We start from the raw sequence: 19,218 nt of genomic DNA on the forward strand, positions 1-19,218 counted from the left end.
CTCTTCTGTTCCTCTGGCGTAAGATGTATCTTTACTTTCCGAAATACCCTCGTATAACTCACCTACAGAATGAGAGAAGCCGAAACATTTGGGCGCAACATCCTCCAGTAGGATTTCTGGACCGAGAATGCTATCTGGACATTCACTCATCACATAGTACAAGCTACAGTTGGTATTTTTATTTTTCCGAGACGTCTGATTGTGTAGATTATGATACTCTCTTTGAAAAACTCAAGTTTTATGGAACTGATGGATTTACACACAGTTGATTCGAATCATACTTGACAAACAGAATGCAAAAGGTTGTGCTGAATAATTCAGGCACTGTCGGAGAGGTAGAAAATTCTAGTGACTCGGAAAACAGCACAAATGCTGTCACACAGGGTTCAATTTTGGGCCCATTCCTATTTCAGTGACCTCCAATTAACACTCAACAAGCAAAAGAGACACTTTCTGCAGATGACATAAGTATTATAACAAATCCCATTAGAGAGAAAGCGACAGAAGAGTTGGTAAACGGAATTGGTTCTCTCAAAATGGACTGCACCTAAATTTTGAAAAATCACGCTACATTCAGTTTTGACCAACAAAAAGTCACACCAACCTCTGATGTTACGCTGGCGTAAGCCGTCGCCAGGAGACCAGAGGGCAAAGATGAAGCGCGAAGATCGATTAGTAGGTGCTGGATCAAGTGCGCCTATCACGAGAGAGGTCAGAGACACACCTGCAAGCAACGCGGCGCCAACGCCCGCTCAACAGGATGTATTTAGGCCGCTGCTGACCGGAGGGCCTCCCTCAATCATCCAGTCTGACGTCTGTCAGTTTACTCACAGAGCAGATTTAGTTCATCACAGGCTACTACAGTACATAGTGTTCAGATGAGTGACTATTATTATTATTATTATTATAGCGGGATTAGTTTACCTCAACCAGAATCGTACTTTACTAGCAGTGACAAACTAAAGTTTGTAATGGCGAGATTACCGATTTTGACATTACATCAGTCGGCAAAAGGACTATTACTACCACAAAACATGGACTCTATTCAAGTTAAGTACATATTTTCAGTTCATGTAAATAAAGCACCGTATTAACCCACGTGTGCATTTCTGTTGTAGAAAGAGGATACCGACCATCCATAACAACATCGTCTCCCTTGCTCCGTTGCGTACAAGCCGGACTCACAAGGGGAAGGCCTCAGACACGGCCAACCGATTCGGCTCAAATTTGGCAGGTCGCTTGTGTACAACCTAAAATGAAGGAATCTAAGGTATTTTGGGTCAACACCCCCTCGTTTTTGAGAATATCGCCCCTAAAGGTTATGACAAGCAATCAACACAAAATTGACGGGATCGATAGATAATTGTAAGTAGAGTATTTTTCATCATCAGATATGAGGTCCGAAAACGCATACTTTTCCAGAAATGGGGGTAAGAAACTTTTACAACTGCCGCTTCTGTACCGACACGCAAAAAGCTTTTCGCCGGCAGCGCCCCTAGCGCAATGGCCAAAGTAACTGGTTCGGAATGGGAGAACCCGGGTTCGAATCTCGAAGAAACCTAGCGGATGTTATTCTTTTCGTTTGTATCTTTCCATGTCTCAATTGATAGGGATAGGAGGGTTAATAAGGTAAGTAAATCAATAAGGAATGATAATAATAAGGTAGGCAAACTAATTTCCCAAACGCCGTGAGTTAGTAAAGTATTAAACTTTTAAGCCTTGTCACATGAAAACAACTCCGACTAAGAGTGCTGCGAATTCGTCGCGAGGGATCACAGATAGCCAACCGCGCGACGCTTGTTTACAGCGAGGTACAGGACAGAATGCACGCGCGGAGAGTTAAGTTGTCCTGGTTGCCTCTTCGTCATATCATAGTTGGGAACCTGGAAGAGTGAAGGTGTCCAGCACGAGCCTTATAGAAGTCAATCGGAAAGAGTTGTTTTCCGTCATTAGGCTGCCGGGAACCTCGCGGATACATGTAGTGATTTTTCCGTCGTTAATGCACCGAATGAAATACGTTTTGTGAATGAATACAGTGCCCTTCCGTAAGTAACATATGAAGAGTACTGTATGTAGTTTGTAGTAACTAGCTCGTCTGTTTATGTTGTAGTAACTAGTTATTGTTTGTTGTGTCCTATCTTTCGAGATTCGAACCCGGGTTCTTCGAGACCCAGCCAGTTACCTTGGCCGGTGCGCTATCAGCGCTGTCGCCGAAAAGCGTTTACCACGTGGTTACAGAAGCGGCAGTTATATAAGTTTCATTCCTCGATTTCTGGAAAAGTTTGCGTTTGCGGACCCCATACCCGATGATGAAAAATGCTCTATTTACAATTATCTATCGATCCCTCCAATTTTGAGTCGATTGGTCTTCACAACTTTTGGGGTGATTTTCTCAAAAACGAGGTGGTGTTGACTCAAAATAACATAGATTGCTTCGTTTTAGGTTGTACACAAGCGACCTGCCAAATTTGAGCCGAATCCGTTGGCCGTGTCTGAGGCCTTCCCCTTGTCAGTAAATAGTGTAGAATGCTCCAAATTTTTGGCTGTACATATTGAAAACTTGAACTGCAAGAAGCATATTGCCGAGTTTCTCAAACAATTAATTTCAGTTACTATTGCTCTTCCTACAGTAGCTAATCATTGAATCAGACGTATAAGCTTTCTAACATATTTGGCATATTTCCACCCAATAATGTCATACGGAATAATTTTCTGGGGTAACTCATCACTTAGAAAGAAAGTATTGATTGCACAAACACGAGCAGTAAGAATAATATGTGGTGTTCACTCATGTATGTACATCTTCAAGGAGCTAGTCATTTTAACTGCGCCACCACAATATATATATTCGCTAAAGAAATTTTTCATAAATAATCTATCACAATTTGAGAAGAACAGTGATGTACATACCTCACAACACTACAGCGGTAAATGATCTTCATTACCCCTTGTTAAAGCTGTCAGTGGATCACAACACCACAAATTTTTGATCATTTTCTCAGCAATATAAAATGTCTGACAGGCAGCGAAGCAAGCTTTAAATTTAATTTAAAATCATATCTCCTGGACAGCTCTTATTCCACTCATGACGCGCAAATTACCTCGACTATATACGAATTTATCCAGTATTTGAGAAAGAGAGCACTTAGCGACTTCCAACGAACTTAAAAAATAATTTCGAACTTTTCTAAGCATTTTCTAATGAAAGGAAAGGAAAACAATTTATCGCCTACTAAATGTTCGTTGCTCATGCGGTGAAATTTCAGCATCACACATGATGTTTTCATTTATTATTTAGATTCCCATTTCGCAAACATTATGCACGTATACCACTGCAGGTACATATAACATTATATCTTTGTACAACGCACAGTTTACGAGCTTTCCGAGCGGGATTTGCCAAAAATTTCTTACATGAACCTATAAAGGAGATGTCACTTCTTTGGTTTATATGTTTTGACTTCGGCTTTTTCATTAGTCTTTGGTTCAATAAACTAGAACTAATAAAACCATCCTAATTAGGGTTCTGCGTCTTCAGCATAAGGTTTTAGGTGCTTAACGTAAAATAATTAACAATTAACTCATTTGAGAAGTAATGACGTCTGAAGCTATTTTACACAGGGCAGTTCGATTAACACGTTCACGCCAGCGCTGCGAATTGTGTTTCTCGCTATAGGGCGACGCGCGTTTTCATGCTTTCTTTCATCTAGTGGCGCTGCTTTATATTTTCACGCCGAAGGGTGGGTTTCGTATTCAAACGCCCTAGGCTACTATTTTAATATACTGACCTATTATTTTTCAAACGAGAGATCATATAAAATAATTTTACACTAAATTGATCACAAATTATGTGACATTTTATTTGTTCAGATATTCAGAGCTGTTCGTTACACCTGGTTGATAGGTAATACATCACACAACTGATAAAAGTCGAGCGCGAACCACCTGTGGTAGACGCCTTTCGATGAGATGTTTTAGCGTGAGCCATCCGGCGGTATTCGTCGTCATGGACGTGTTAAGACCAGGTTCTCATTCAAAATGGTCGAAAATTCGGTTTTTAATTGCTTTTTTTGAAAGGTATATGTGTCTAGAATGTTGGGAAGAAAAGATTTTTTTTTAATCCGTGTGTTTCAAAAGTCTCAACAGCCCCTTGTTCGAAGCAGTGTGACGGCCGCCGTGGTATGCTCTCAGCTGGAGACGCCCGGCTCGGGTAGAAACTTGTGCCGTGACGCGCGTTCACAAATTGATTTATATTGCAGTATGCATGCAAACATATTCGCCGAGAAAGCCGACGAACAACGTGTGCAGGCTGCCGAACGCAGTATATCCAGATAGGCTTTTCTCGCCAAGAAGAACGAGGGAACTGCTCTCCAAGAACAATTAACGAAAAGGATGTTATACGGAATTGCAGACTAAATGCAAGTAACAAAAACACTTCTTTTGGTCAAAACAATTTTCGGTCCACCACATTGGATTAGCCATTTTAAATTTTCAAAATGTAACTTCAGATCTGTGTTCAGCGACATCAAAAATTTATAACAACATGTAGTTTTATGCAAATTGAACTAATAACACATATAAAAGTTTTTCCTAAACTTTAAACAGGTCTTTCTCGTGAAAAGATTTGTCAAAACTGCGTGCAGCAAAAAGTAAAAACGGATCAACAAATCAACTCCTACCTTTGACCCCTCGAAAGGTAAACACTTTTATAATAATAAATTTATTATTATAATTATTATAATGTTGTTCTACCAAGAACCGACGGAAGATTCTGTTAATATGGTAAACACTTACGTTGGGAGCTTTTGCTCATATTGTATGAAAGTTGTTAATATTAACTATTTTTTGTAAAGTGAACAAAACCTCCACAAATCGAACTGAAAGTTCGAGTTAGCACTATATCGTTAACTTTAAGGTGATTTCATTGTGGTAATGCATCAACTCCAATAAATTTAATGTACCATTGACTGATGTTATCAATTTTTGATTTCGGGTAACTCCTGAGGGGCTACGCTGCCCGTAGTCTGCGTACTTTAAACTCGCATGCCCTTGATCAAACCATAGTTAAGGGCGACATTTTTGTTATTGAAAATCTAACATAAAGTTCAACGTATGGTCAGTCATAAACACGAAATAGATCCTTTGTATGTCTTTTCACCGTCTCAAAAAATGCCTATTTTTTGCTCATTTGAATGAAAACCTGGCCTTAAAGAATCGGAGGTGGGGAGTTTACTGTTGGGTCCTAAGATAATCGACGGACTGTACAGACTGCGAGTAATAGGAGAGAGATCGGGATAGGTAACGGCTCATGGGAGTCAATAAGGAAAGAACGACTAAAGTTCGACATCAGACCTAAAGTCTCTGATAAGCGTTTCAAGGAAGTAAAGAAGTAGATCAAGAGCATTGGACTGAATCAGGAAAACATCTGTAGCCGCTGAAGGTACCGATCACAGATCAGCAGTTTTAAAGGCTTCCACGATGACCAGTAGCACAACAGCCGCTGGACAGACGAGAGAAGGCAGGCGTCCAGAAAAAGATTGCTTTATAGTTACATAACGTGGTTTTAATGTCCCTAAAAGAAAAAAAACGTCTATTATAAATCATCGAAAAAAGAAGCGAGTTCAATGCACCCTGTTACTCTATATGGCTGTGTGTTCATAGACTACAAGTGAGCATTTGTCAGGGTGAAACGAAACTTATTATGGGAAGAACTAGGAAATATGGAAATTTCAGTCCACTCAATCAATAATAGGATAAGGATTCATCCTTTAAAATGCGATTTAATTTAAGCGAATACTAAACAGGCAGTTAAGGGTGTATTTTCAATCACTGGACGACCTCTAGAGATGTCGGTCGATCACGATACATTTGCGACTTCAGGTAACCCCAAAGCCAATAATCGCACGGACTGAGGTCTGGGGACCTGGGAGGCCAAGCATGACGAAAGTGGCGGCTGAGCACACGATCATCACCAAACGACGCGCGCAAGAGATCTTTCACGCGTCTAGCAATATGGGTGGTTATAATAAAACCCCATGTCATTCCAAGCATGTGTGTCAATTTTTATCTCTCTATCTACATTATTCCGTGGTTTATTAAGTTTTCAAATTTATACTGACTTTTTGATCACCCGGTATATTGTGAAAAGCAATGGTCCCGTAACACTCCCCTGTGGCACGCCAGAGGTTACTTTAACGTCTGTAGACGTCTCCCCATTGAGAACAACATGCTGTGTGACCAACTGCGACACAAACAGTGTTCTGTACTTATAAAAAAATAGGAGAGCTCGTGCTTCTGTTCGCAACGCTACAGACAGACCACACTTAGGCAGGAATGGGGCTGTAAGTCGTGCAGGCGGATTGCTGCAGACGAAGTAGTGGTACTCACCTGTTGCTGGTGTTGCTGCTGCTTGTCGGGATGCGGGGGCGTCTGCGGCGGGGGCGGTGGCGGCGTGGTGAAGGCGGGCCGCTGGGGGCGCGGCACGTCGTACTCGGCGGCGAGCAGGCTGGAGCGGTTGGAGCCGGGCAGCGACGAGTCGGCCGTCAGCGACGACGCCGACGAGGAGGGCGTGAGCGGCGCGCCCAGCGGTCGCGGCACGTCGTAGCTGTCCGGGCAGGGCTGCGGGCCGGGGGCGGCGGGGGCGGAGGCGGGGGCGGGCGGCACGACGGCCGTGGGCCGCGGGTAGCGCGGCGTGTCGTAGCAGCCGCGCGGCACGTCGTACGACTCCCCGCCTGCAAAGCGACAAGGCGCGCTCCGCGTCAGACCGGGCGACCCCGTCCGCGACGGCGGCGGCGTCGGGCTCGGCGTCAGCGTCGGCGGCGCCGTCGGCGTCTGCGGCCTGCTGGGCAGCGGCCGCGCCGGCCTCGGCACGTCGTAGTAGCCGCGCGGCACGTCGTAACTCTCGCCCTCGTCCGACGCGTCGTCTGCAACACAGCCCGCTCGTCAGCAGCCGCTCTAGCCCCTGCTCTGCTCTGGGGCTCGCCCCACTTCCCAGTACAACTCGCTCTCGACGACTAAAGATATCGCAGCACGTCTAATGACGTCCACGACAATGGACTCGTGGGGCTCACACTCTTGTGCGCGTGTTTAAGGCCGGTATTACACTATCAAGTTTCTTTGTCAAATATCTTTGTCCACTATCTTTGTCAAAGATATTTGATAGTGTAATAGGGAACTCTGTCAAATGTCGTCCAATATTTGATCAAATCTAGGGCCTCGCTGTAGATTTGATCAAAGAAGTCGCTTGTCTTCTGTTCACTGCAATGTGACATGTTGCCACACGGAACGCTAGCATCGCTGCAGCATTCTGTGGTCTGTAGTGTTTTTATAAACATTGCCGGTAAATACAATTGGTGTTTGCCGACAACTACAAAATTAATAGAGATTTATGAAGCTGATGAGGCGCTTTACAACGTGAGGCACGCTGAATACAAAAATAGATTAAGGAGATTGGAGATCTGATCTGATCTGACCTGACCTGACCTGACCCGACCCTCTCTTGTAGCAAGGAATCGGAGTGTTACAGTGAGCCTGTCTTCTGCAGATATAGCAGTTCTTAAGGGAGTATTATGCTTTGTGATATGAGGATACACTTCACTGAGCACATACAGAAATGCATGCTCATCCATTCTTAAGTAATTGATGTAAGACTTGACGCCCTCCACTATAAGCTCACGTAACAAGTTTTGTTGAATGCTTTTATCGTGTCGTCGTAAAACCCACGGCTTCACCCAGGTATGTTTCCTTTTTTTCCCACCCTTCTCTTCCACATGTGCACATAGTGCAGTTGTGGTACATGCAACTGCTGCAGTTAATTACAAGTTGTTGATGTCAGCCATCTTGAACTTTGACGAAAAATATGATGACAGTGTAATACCCCTTCTAGCGCTATGTCAAACATCTTTGTCAAATATATTTGATCACATCTCTGATCAAATCTTTGACAAATAAATTTGATACTGTAATACCGGCCTAACGAACTGACACCACTTAGCCAGCTCGCACGTCAAGCATCTTATAAGTGTAGCCGTCTCGTGTAGGTTGTAACACTAGCTCACCGGACAAAATTTTAGTCAACCCCCACCCCCCCTAAAATAGTATACTAACCGATTTTGAGCTCTGCGTATAGTGTACGAGGTATGTTCAAAAAATTCCCGAACTTTTGTACTTTCGCTCCAATAGTGTTGGTTCAAATGGCTCTAAGCACTATGGGACTTAACATTTGAGGCCATCAGTCCCCTGGACTTAAAACTACGAGGGTAATCCCAAAAGTAAGTTCTCCTATTTTTTTTATAAGTACAGAACTCTGTTTGTGCGGCAGTTGGTCACACTGTTATGAAGAGTACTACACGCGCTGTGTGTAAACATGCGCACGCCGCGCTGAGGCCCTCAGTCTTGGCTTGGCAGCCGTTGAGAATGGAGTTCCCTTCGGATTCTGTCATGAAGTTTTGTTCTAGCCAGAGGTGTAAACTTTATAAGGACGGGGCTAATTACTTACTACAGTGCTGAGAAACATTACACGAACTGCAGAGGTGCGTAATCCGAAATGTCCTCCCCCGCCCCCATCCCCTTTTTTATTTATTTTGTGGGAATGTCCCTCTATGCGTGTTTCGTCTAAACAGCTAATGGTTAAATTTACAGCGGAACTTGCGGAACGCCAGAAATCACTTCTGTTTTACTCGATGACTTTCCATCAGTTAGTACAAACTGTGACATCTGCAACAGGACATCACGAATCCAGTCACATAACTGAGACGATATTCCATAAGCGTGCAATTTCACTATAAGCCGCTTGTGTGGTACACAGTGTCAAACACCTTCTGGAAAAAAGGTTCAAATGGCTCTAACCACTATGGGACTTAACATCTGAAGTCATCAGTCCCCTAGACTTAGAACTACGTAAACCTAACTAACGTAAGGACATCACACACATCCATGCCCGAGGCAGGATTCGAACCTGCGACGGTAGCAGCAACGCGGTTCCAGACTGAAGCGCCTAGAACCGCTCGGCCACATCGGCCGGCTTACGTATGGGTGTCCCCATACTTTTGATTAGATTGTGTGTGTTGTAAATATTTTGTGACCTTCTTCTGAAATCTCGCATTTTCTAGGCGTGAGACTCGATGCACGGCTGGTGAGCAGCCGGTGCTTACCTTGCGAGGTGACGGGCTCCGGCGGCAGTACGACGTGCGAGGACCCGGGCGGCACGTCGTACTTCTCCTGCGCGGCCGCGGCGGCGCTGGCTGCGGCGGGCCCGCGCTGCGGCGGCAGGTCGTACAGGTACACGTCGCCCACCTTCTGCGGGGTCAGCACCTGCAACACGACGGACCGGCAGTTAGCTGAGAGCCGAGCACGGCGACGGGCGGCAATGCGAGTCGTGCGTAGGAACGGAACACGAGCGCACCCAGGGTTACCATATATCGCAAAAGCAAGAAAGAGGGGACTTTCTATAGTTTAGGATGAAAAGAGGACACTTGCCATATTTTAAACTTATTTCATAAGAAACAAACAAAAAATAAAAGTATTACTTTAGAGCCCACGTCCTATCTACAGGGTGTACCAAAAACAATCCTCCGATTTGGCACGTCTATATTTCTGAAATTACACTGAAGATTACAATGAAATGAACACCCTTAGCTGCTTACAGGCGTTGACATACGTCGACGGGGACAGATGAAAATGTATGTCCCGACCGGGACTCGAACCCGGGATCTCCTGCTTACATGGCAGACGCTCTATCCATCTGAGCCACCGAGGACACAGAGGATAGCGCGACTGCAGGGATTTCTCTCTGGCACGCCTCCCGCGAAACCCACACTCTCAACGTATTGTCCCGCACTACATTCGTAGTGCCCCCGCCCATTATACTCATTACTCGCGGCGCGTTGCCGATTCCCGTAAGAGTTCGGGCACTGTTTGTGCATTCGCACAGATGAAGAAGATGGTCAAGTGGCCGGTGAGCCTTAACTATATATATACTAAGATGGTATCTCTTCTTTCAGACATGTCCGAAAGAACAGATACCATAGGTGACCACGCAGCTCGTTAGAATGAAATTACAATGAAATGAACACCCTTAGTATTTATACTGAAGAGCCAAAAACACCGGTACACCTATCTAACATCGTCTAGAGCTCCCGGGAGCACGCAGAAGCTCCGCAACACGACGTGGCGTGGACTCGACTAATGTCTGAAGTAGTGCTGGAGGGAACTGACACCATCAATCCTGCAGGGCTGTCCATAAATTCGTAAAAGGGGGTGGAGATATCTTATGAACAGAAAGTTGCAAGGCATTCCAGGATGCCCAGTACTGTTCATATCTGGGGAGTTTGGTGGCCAGCGGAAGTGTTTAAACTCAGAAGAGTGTTCCTGGAGCCACTCTGTAGCAATTCTGGACGTGTGGGGGTGTCGCATTGTCCTACTGGAATTGCTCACGTCCCTCGGAATACACAACGGGCATGAATGGATGCAGGTGATCAGACAGGATGCTTACATGTCAGGACGATTATTAGTCATTTTACGTACAGAAAAAGAGCTTGTAGGTGTTATATAACGTGTCCCATTTATATGGACCACGCCAAGAAACGTTTCTTCCACAAGCAAAGTAAAACATGCACCAAACAAACAACTAAACATTAACCGCTATGATTTTCTTTCTTGCAGCCAAATTGGCTCTGACAAGGGAACCTCCCCATCGCACCCCCCTCAGATTTAGTTATAAGTTGGCACAGATCAATCGAGAAAACAGGAAGAAGTTGTGTGGTACTATGAAAAAAATAAGCAAAATACACAAACTGAGTAGTCCTTGTGGAAGATAGGCAACATCAAGGATAGCCCGGGCTGAGGAGCGCCGTGGTCCCGTGGTTAGCGTGAGCAGCTGCGGTACGAGAGGTCCATGGTTCAAGTCTTCCCACGAGTGAAAAGTTTAAGTTTTTATTTTCAGACAATTATTATCTGTCCGTCCGTCCGTCCGATGCGATCCCTTTTTTGCTAGTGATTATAACATCCACAAGAAAAGCTAAATCGGGCAAGGTAGAAGAATCTTTTTACCCATTCGCCAAGTGTACAAGTTAGGTGGGTCGACAACATATTCCTGCATGTGACGCACATGCCGTCACCAGTATCGTATAGAATATATCAGACGTGTTTTCCTGTGGAGGAATGGTTGACCTATGACCTTGCGATCAAATGTTTTCGGTTCCCATTGGAGAGGCACGTCCTTTCGTCTACTAATCGCACGGTTTTGCGGTGCGGTCGCAAAACACAGACACTAAACTTATTACAGTGAACAGAGACGTCAACGCACGAACGGACAGATCATAACTTTGCGAAAATAAAGAAAGTAAACTTTTCACTCGAGGGAAGACTTGAACCATGGACCTCTCGTTCCTCAGCTGCTGACGCTAACCACGGGACCACGGCGCTCCCTAGCTCACAGTATCCTTCATGTTGCCTATCTTGCGCATGGACTACTCAGTTTTTACATTTTCCTTATTTTTTCATAGTTCCACACAACGTCTTTCTGTTTTCTCGATTGGTCTGTGATCAGTTTTTCAAGGCCTATCCACTGTGCCAACTTATAACTAAATCTGAGAGGGGTGCGATGGGGAGGTTCCCTTGTGAGCACTATGGGACTTAACATCTGAGGTCATCAGTCACCTAGAACTCAGAACTGCTTAAACCTAACTAACCTAAGGACATCACACACATCCATGCCCGAGGCAGGATTCAAACCTGCGACCGTAGCAGTCTCGCGGTTCCGGACAGAAGTGCCTAGAACCGCTCGGCCACAGCGGCCGGCTCATAGTACAGAAATGGGAACACAAGAGGAATGTACGCCGGTCAGTCAGTCAACATTCCTCTTTAGAAGGTCTTTTTGAGTACAATGTACACCAATGAGGAGAAACCAAATTATTACTCATTTGGGGCGGTCTGAGTAAGTGACAGACATGCATGTTTTTTTATTTTTTATTATATATATATATATATATATATATATATATATATTGCAGTACGCTACAGCAAGTGGAAGTGGACGAATTAGGTTACTCAGGTACCCGCTGTGTCTGCTAGTACAAAACAGTTAAAGTCAATTTTATGTTACGTTCTTAGCAGCGTGATGTTTACATGCATAGTGGACTTCGATATATCTTTTTGAACAGATGTTCAGGAGAGGGAGTGGTTTAGCGAATAAGAAATATAAGGTGTCATTTAAAAGGCGTACTGATTTTCATACAGGGTGTTTCAAAAATGACCGGTATATTTGAAACGGCAATAAAAACTAAACGAGCAGCGATAGAAATACACCGTTTGTTGCAATATGCTTGGGACAACAGTACATTTTCAGGCGGACAAACTTTCGAAATTACAGTAGTTACAATTTTCAACAACAGATGGCGCTGCAAGTGATGTGAAAGATATAGAAGACAACGCAGTCTGTGGGTGCGCCATTCTGTACGTCGTCTTTCTGCTGTAAGCGTGTGCTGTTCACAACGTGCAAGTGTGCTGTAGACAACATGGTTTATTCCTTAGAACAGAGGATTTTTCTGGTGTTGGAATTCCACCGCCTAGAACACAGTGTTGTTGCAACAAGACGAAGTTTTCAACGGAGGTTTAATGTAACCAAAGGACCGAAAAGCGATACAATAAAGGATCTGTTTGAAAAATTTCAACGGACTGGGAACGTGACGGATGAATGTGCTGGAAAGGTAGGGCGACCGCGTACGGCAACCACAGAGGGCAACGCACAGCTAGTGCAGCAGGTGATCCAACAGCGGCCTCGGGTTTCCGTTCGCCGTGTTGCAGCTGCGGTCCAAATGACGCCAACGTCCACGTATCGACTCATGCGCCAGAGTTTACACCTCTATCCATACAAAATTCAAACGCGGCAACCCCTCAGCGCCGCTACCATTGCTGCACAAGAGACATTCGCTAACGATATAGTGCACAGGATTGACGACGGCGATATGCATGTGGGCAGCATTTTGTTTACTGACGAAACTTATTCTTACCTGGACGGCTTCGTCAATAAACAGAACTGGCGCATATGGGGAACCGAAAAGCCCCATGTTGCAGTCCCATCGTCCCTGCACCCTCAAAAAGTACTGGTCTGGGCCGCCATTTCTTCCAAAGGAATCATTGGCCCATTTTTCAGATCCGAAACGATTACTGCATCACGCTATCTGGACATTCTTCGTGAATTTGTGGCGGTACAAACTGCCTTAGACGACACTGCGAACACCTCGTGGTTTATGCAAGATGGTGCCCGGCCACATCGCACGGCCGACGTCTTTAATTTCCTGAATGAATATTTCGATGATCGTGTGATTGCTTTGGGCTATCCGAAACATACAGGAGGCGGCGTGGATTGGCCTCCCTATTCGCCAGACATGAACCCCTGTGACTTCTTTCTGTGGGGACACTTGAAAGACCAGGTGTACCGCCAGAATCCAGAAACAATTGAACAGCTGAAGCAGTACATCTCATCTGCATGTGAAGCCATTCCGCCAGACACGTTGTCAAAGGTTTCGGGTAATTTCATTCAGAGACTACGCCATATTATTGCTACGCATGGTGGATATGTGGAAAATATCGTACTATAGAGTTTCCCAGACCGCAGCGCCATCTGTTGTTGAAAATTGTAACTACTGTAATTTCGAAAGTTTGTCTGCCTGAAAATGTACTGTTGTCCCAAGCATATTGCAACAAACGGTGTATTTCTATCGCTGCTCGTTTAGTTTTTATTGCCGTTTCAAATATACCGGTCATTTTTGAAACACCCTGTATCTTCGTAATGAATTACGCTAGGCCGACTGCGGTGGCCGAGCGGTTCTAGGCGCTTCAATCGGGAACCGAGTGCCTGCTACGGTCGCAGGTTCGAATCCTGCCTTGGGCATGGATCTGTGTGATGTCCTTAGGTTAGTTAGGTTTAAGTAGTTCTAAATTCTAGGGGACTGATGACCTCATATGTTAAGTCCCATAGTGCTCAGAGCCAATTACGCTACAAGAAAGAAACTCATAGCGGTTAATGTTTGGTTGTTTGTTTGGTGCATGTTTTACTTTGCTTGTGGAAGAGACGTTTCTTAGCGTGGTGCATATAAATGGGACAAGTTGTATAACACCTACACGCTCTTTCTGTACATAAAATGACTAATAATCGTCCTGACGTACCTCTACATCCACAAAGTTAATCCGCAAGCCATCATATGGTGCATGGCGGCGGGTAACTTGTACCACTACTAGTTATTTCCTTTGCTGTTCAACTTGAAACGGAGCGAGGGAGACACGGCCGTCCTTATGCCTCCGTGCGAGCACTGTTTCTCTTGTCCTCGCGGTCCTGACGCGAAATGTCCGTTATCGGCAGCAGAATCGTTCTGCAGTCAGCCGGAAATGCAGGACCTTTAAATTTTCTCAATAAGGGTTCACCAAAAGACCATCGTCTTCCCACCAGAGATTCTCATTTGAGTTCACAAAGCGTCTCCGTAATTCTCACGTGTTGATCAAACCCACCGGTAATAAATGTCGCCCTTTAATTCAATCTGGTGTGGATCCCAAACGCTCGAGCAGTACTCAAAAATGTGTCGGACAAATGTTCTATGAGAGATTTCATTCATAAATGATCTACACTTTCCTAAGATTCTCTCAATAAACCGAAGTCGGCTATTAACCTTTCCAACTACCGTCCCTCCATGCACGTTCCATTTCATATCGCTTTGCAGTGCAACTGCTACACACATAATCGAAGTCACTGTGTCAAGTAGCACACCACTAATACTGTATTCGAACATCAGATGATTGTTTTTGTTGATCGTCTGTGTTACCTTACATTTACAGCAAGTTGTTATTCATCACACCAAATAGAAATTTTCTCTAAGTTATCCTGTGCCCTTCTACAGTCACTCAACGACAACACTTTGCCGTACATTACAATGTCATCAGCAAATAATCGCAGAGTGCTGCTCACCATGTCCGTCAGATCATTTAATATGGATACAGAGAATAAGAGTTGTCCTCTCACACTTCCCTGGGTCACTCTTGACGATATCTTGTCTCTGATGAACAAATGAACACTCGCCTTCCAAGAGTCTGCGAGCCACTCATATAAATGGCAGACAGTTCCATATTCGCGGACCTTTGTTAACCCTTTGACTATCAATTTCATTTCAAAAACATTACTGTGTGGTTATCTTAATGTCTTGGTCAGAAGTAACAATATGAGAAGAATATTTCCCGACGTTTCGTTTTCCACTGGGTTTGGGAGGAAGTGGGGTACAATATAAATGGTTCAAATGGCTCTAAGCACTATGGGACTTAACATCTGAGGTCATCAGTCCCCTAGACTTAGAACTACTTAAACCTAACTAACCTGAGGACATCACACACATCCATGCCCGAGGCAGAATTCGAACCTGCGACCGTAGCAGCAGCGCCGTCCCGGACTGAAGCGCCTAGAACCGCTCGGCCACAGCGGCCGGCTGGGGTACAACATACAGAATTATGAAGTACCTCCTGTGTTTCTGAAGACGACTGCGCATAAACTACCAAGACATACTGAAAACACAATCAGTAGAGAGAACATCTCTCCAAGTTTTTAACTCACACTATAGGTGCTCAATATGGGCTTTGTAATGTGACAAGCATCATTTCGTGAGCGATAGTATGTGCCTGGGAAGGGGCGAAGGCAGTTCCCTTTGGGAATCTGCTAATTAGGTTGCCTATTTGCAGGTGCGAACTAATGCGATGTGACAATACGGAGACGAGGGTTAACAGTGAAACTTGAGGACAGCACAACCTATATGTGCTATCTGTAACTATAAAAATTCTGCTAACCATTAGTAGGCTTCCCTTTATCATTAGGAAGTCATTACATGGTAATAACATATACAACAGATTTCAACTGTTTCTCTGATAGCCTATAGTGGAACACGCACAGGGTGTCAATTACTGAACTAATGAAAAAAAAAATCTAAATTAGTTAGCAACTACGGCGTGCACACACTTTATTCCTGACAGGTATTCGGATTTAGGTTTTGAGACGCTCGCTACGCTTGCCATCATTGGCGACGATGTGGCGCGGACAAATAGCGAAATTCTGCATGACCCGCTGAAGTGTCGGAACGACGATGCTGTCGATAACCTCCTGAATGGTTGTTTTCTTCTCAACAACGGTTTTGCGGTTATAGCTGTACACCTTGTCTTTGATATAGCCCCACAAAAGGGAGTCGCATTTGTTCAGTTCTGGAGAATATGGCGGCCAATCGAGACCCACACCAGAACCAGAACGCGGTCCCCAAAGTGTTTCTCCAGGACATCACTCTCCTGCTTCGATGGAGTCGATCTCCGTCCTGCATGAATCTTGTCGAAATCAGGGTCACTTTGGGTAATGGGGATGAAACCATCTTCCGAAACTTTCACGTACCGTTCGGTAGTCAACGCGCCATCAAGGAATATTGCACCGATTATTCCGTGACTGGACATTGCACACCACGCAGTTCCCCATTGAGGGTGAAGAGACTTCTTGAACGCAAAATGCGGGCTCTCAGTCTCTCAAATGCGACAATTTTACTTATTGACGAACCTAGCCAAATGAAAATGGGCTTCGTCGCTAAACTAAACCACGCATGCACATACTAATTCCCATCTGCCCCGCGGTCAGCCGTGCAGTTTGAACGTTCTAACGCACACCGTTCAGGAGTTATGACGATTTTATTTCATGTAGTTCAATAATTGTCACTCTGCACGTCCCAATTGTAGTCAAAGGGTTAACAGCCTGCAGTGGGCCGCGATATCAAAACACTTTCCGGAAATCTAGGTATATTGCATCCGAATGTTACCCTTTATCCATGATTCGCAGGACACCGTGTGAGAAAAGGGCAAGGTGAGTTTCGCACGAGCGATGCTTTCTAAATCCGTGCACACTTCCCCGTGGAAGATTCTAAGTTACTTCGCACTCTGTTGACAGCCGTTACGCTTGTTTCTCGAAAAATCCTCGGCTATAATCCATATCTCATTACGAAAGCGGTACTGCGCTATTTCATTCAGTGGACGCCCGTGCGGTCCTGAATGGAAGGTGCGACGCTAACAGTCTCTCGAGTTAACGACGAGTAGCAGCGCTCGCTTTTCTGCTGATGAAGCCATGCGGTGCACTCCAGCCGCAGGAGTGTGCGTAGCGCGTTCGCGGTTCGCGTATTTTTTTCGTGATTTCGTATTCCGCAGAGGCGTACCCGCGTGCCCCAGATAGAGCGCGTACGGGAGTGCGTGGCAACGCCGGGGGAAGCCTCCCCGCCCAGAAGCCGCGTTGCCAGGCAACGCAGCCTGCCTATCGATCGAGGGGTTGCGCGGCCCCGGAACACCCCCGCCCGCAGCTATCGCGGGGCTGCCCGCGCCCTCTTCCCGTCACTCACCGGCAGCTATTTGTAAACAAAACGTCACTCTCGCCCAACACAAACATTTTTTGAGCGTCCCGAAGAAATAACGGAGACGCGCAAGAGCGCGGCGCCGTGTAGCAGCTCCCACCTCTAGGGCCACGCCCTTGTGTGGGAACTCCGTGACAAATATGCTCCACATGTAACCACAGCGCTAGCAGAGGATGCAAGCGACAGTGCCTTTCCAGTGGTTGAAATGGACCTGCATTCACTGTCAACTGCAATTCCTGCAGGATTTAATAACCATCAGTCATTGGCAGTTTCTCCCTTTCTGTTTGGTAGGAAGTGCTTCATTGTAATTTATACAAAACAGAAAGGGAGAGGTTTGTAGCCTATCCCCGCTATTATTCAATCTGCCCATTGACCAAGCAGTAAAGGAAATCAAAGAAAAATTTGGAGAAGGAATTTAAGTCCAGGGAGAAGAAATAAAAACTTAGAGGTTTGCCCATGACACTGTAATTCTCACAGAGATGGCAAATAATTTGGAAGATCAGCATCTTCCTAAAATGAAGATATAAAGTGAACATCAATAAAAGCAAAGTAGATTAGAAATGAGACATTTAAAGTAGTAGATGAATTTTGCAATTTGGGCAGCAAAATAACTGATGATCGCCGAAGTAGAGAGGATATAAAATGTAGACTGGCAATGATAAGAAAAGCGTTTGTGAATAAGAGAAATTTTTTTAACATCGAATATACATTTAAGCGTTAGGCAGTCTTTTCTGAAACTGTTTGTATGGAGTGTACCCATGTGTGGAAGTGAAACATGGACGATAAACAGTTGAGATAACAAGAGGATAAAAGATTCTGAAATATGGTGCTACAGAAGAATGCTGAACGTTACTTGTGTAATCACGTAACTAATGAGGAGGTACTGAATGGAACTAGGGAGAAAAGAAATTTGTCGCACAATCTGAATCGATGAAGGGATCGGTTGTGAGACACATTCTGAGACATCAAGGGATCACCAACTTAGTATTAGAAGGAAGCGTGGAGGGTAAAAATTATAGAGGGAGACCAAGAAATGATTACGGTAAGCAGATTCAGAAGGATGTAAGTTTCAGTAGCTATTCGGAGATGAAGAGGTTCACACAGGATAGAGTAGCATGGAGAGCTGCATCAAACCAGTCTTCAGACTGCAGACGACAACAACAACAACAACAACAAAAACAATAACAATTACAACAGAAACGGAGAATTTAAGTTAATTTGTGGTAAGTTCCTATGGGACCAAACCGCTGAGGTCATCGGTCCCTAGGCTTACACACTACTTAATCTAACTTAAAGTAACTTACGCTAAGGGAAACACACACACCCATGCTCGAGGGAGGACTCGAACCTCCGGCGGGAGGGAGCCGCTCGAACCGTGGCAAGGCGCCCATAGACCACGCGGCTACCCCGCGCGGCGAAACGGAGAACAGATTGGTTGATTTGAGCGTGGACAGAAGTGGTCAAGATACCAAAGGGTTGAAGTTACTTAACTCTCCTGCCAATACAATATGAAGAGTACCGGAGTATGAGTTTTGTAGTTGGGAGCATAGGAGTATAGTTGCCGAAGTTTGGGACAATACACCTTGTAACCAAATGGGTCAACATCAAAGAGCTTTGGAGCGTAACTGTACGAGAAGAGCAGCAGCAGCAGAACCATCTCGAGCAAGAACACTGAAGAGGAGAGATTATCGGACATTAGAGATGGTGATGATGATAATATGATAATAGTAGTAAATTCGTGTGGCTCAGTGGTCTGGCGCAAGTTTTTGAACAGGACACAACCTCGGCAACTTACGTGTCCATG

General features: G+C 45.0%; 1 protein-coding gene and 1 non-coding gene across 2 annotated transcripts in view; both read right to left on the reverse strand.

Annotated features, from left to right (window-relative positions):
* LOC124605496 (breast cancer anti-estrogen resistance protein 1) overlaps nt 1-19,218 on the reverse strand; it is a 549,172-nt gene that overhangs the window by 21,207 nt on the left and 508,747 nt on the right. The window contains exons 4-5 of the mRNA XM_047137222.1: nt 9,254-9,312; nt 6,388-6,751 (exon numbers count right to left, since the gene is read on the reverse strand). Coding sequence (XP_046993178.1) covers nt 6,388-6,751; nt 9,254-9,312 — 423 coding nt within the window. The remainder of the gene's footprint in view (nt 1-6,387; nt 6,752-9,253; nt 9,313-19,218) is intronic.
* Nucleotides 9,684-9,758, reverse strand: Trnat-ugu. Its single transcript has one exon. It is a non-coding gene; the product is annotated as a tRNA-Thr (tRNA).

Source organism: Schistocerca americana, chromosome 3, assembly GCF_021461395.2.
Source record: "Schistocerca americana isolate TAMUIC-IGC-003095 chromosome 3, iqSchAmer2.1, whole genome shotgun sequence".
Lineage (NCBI taxonomy): Eukaryota > Metazoa > Arthropoda > Insecta > Orthoptera > Acrididae > Schistocerca > Schistocerca americana.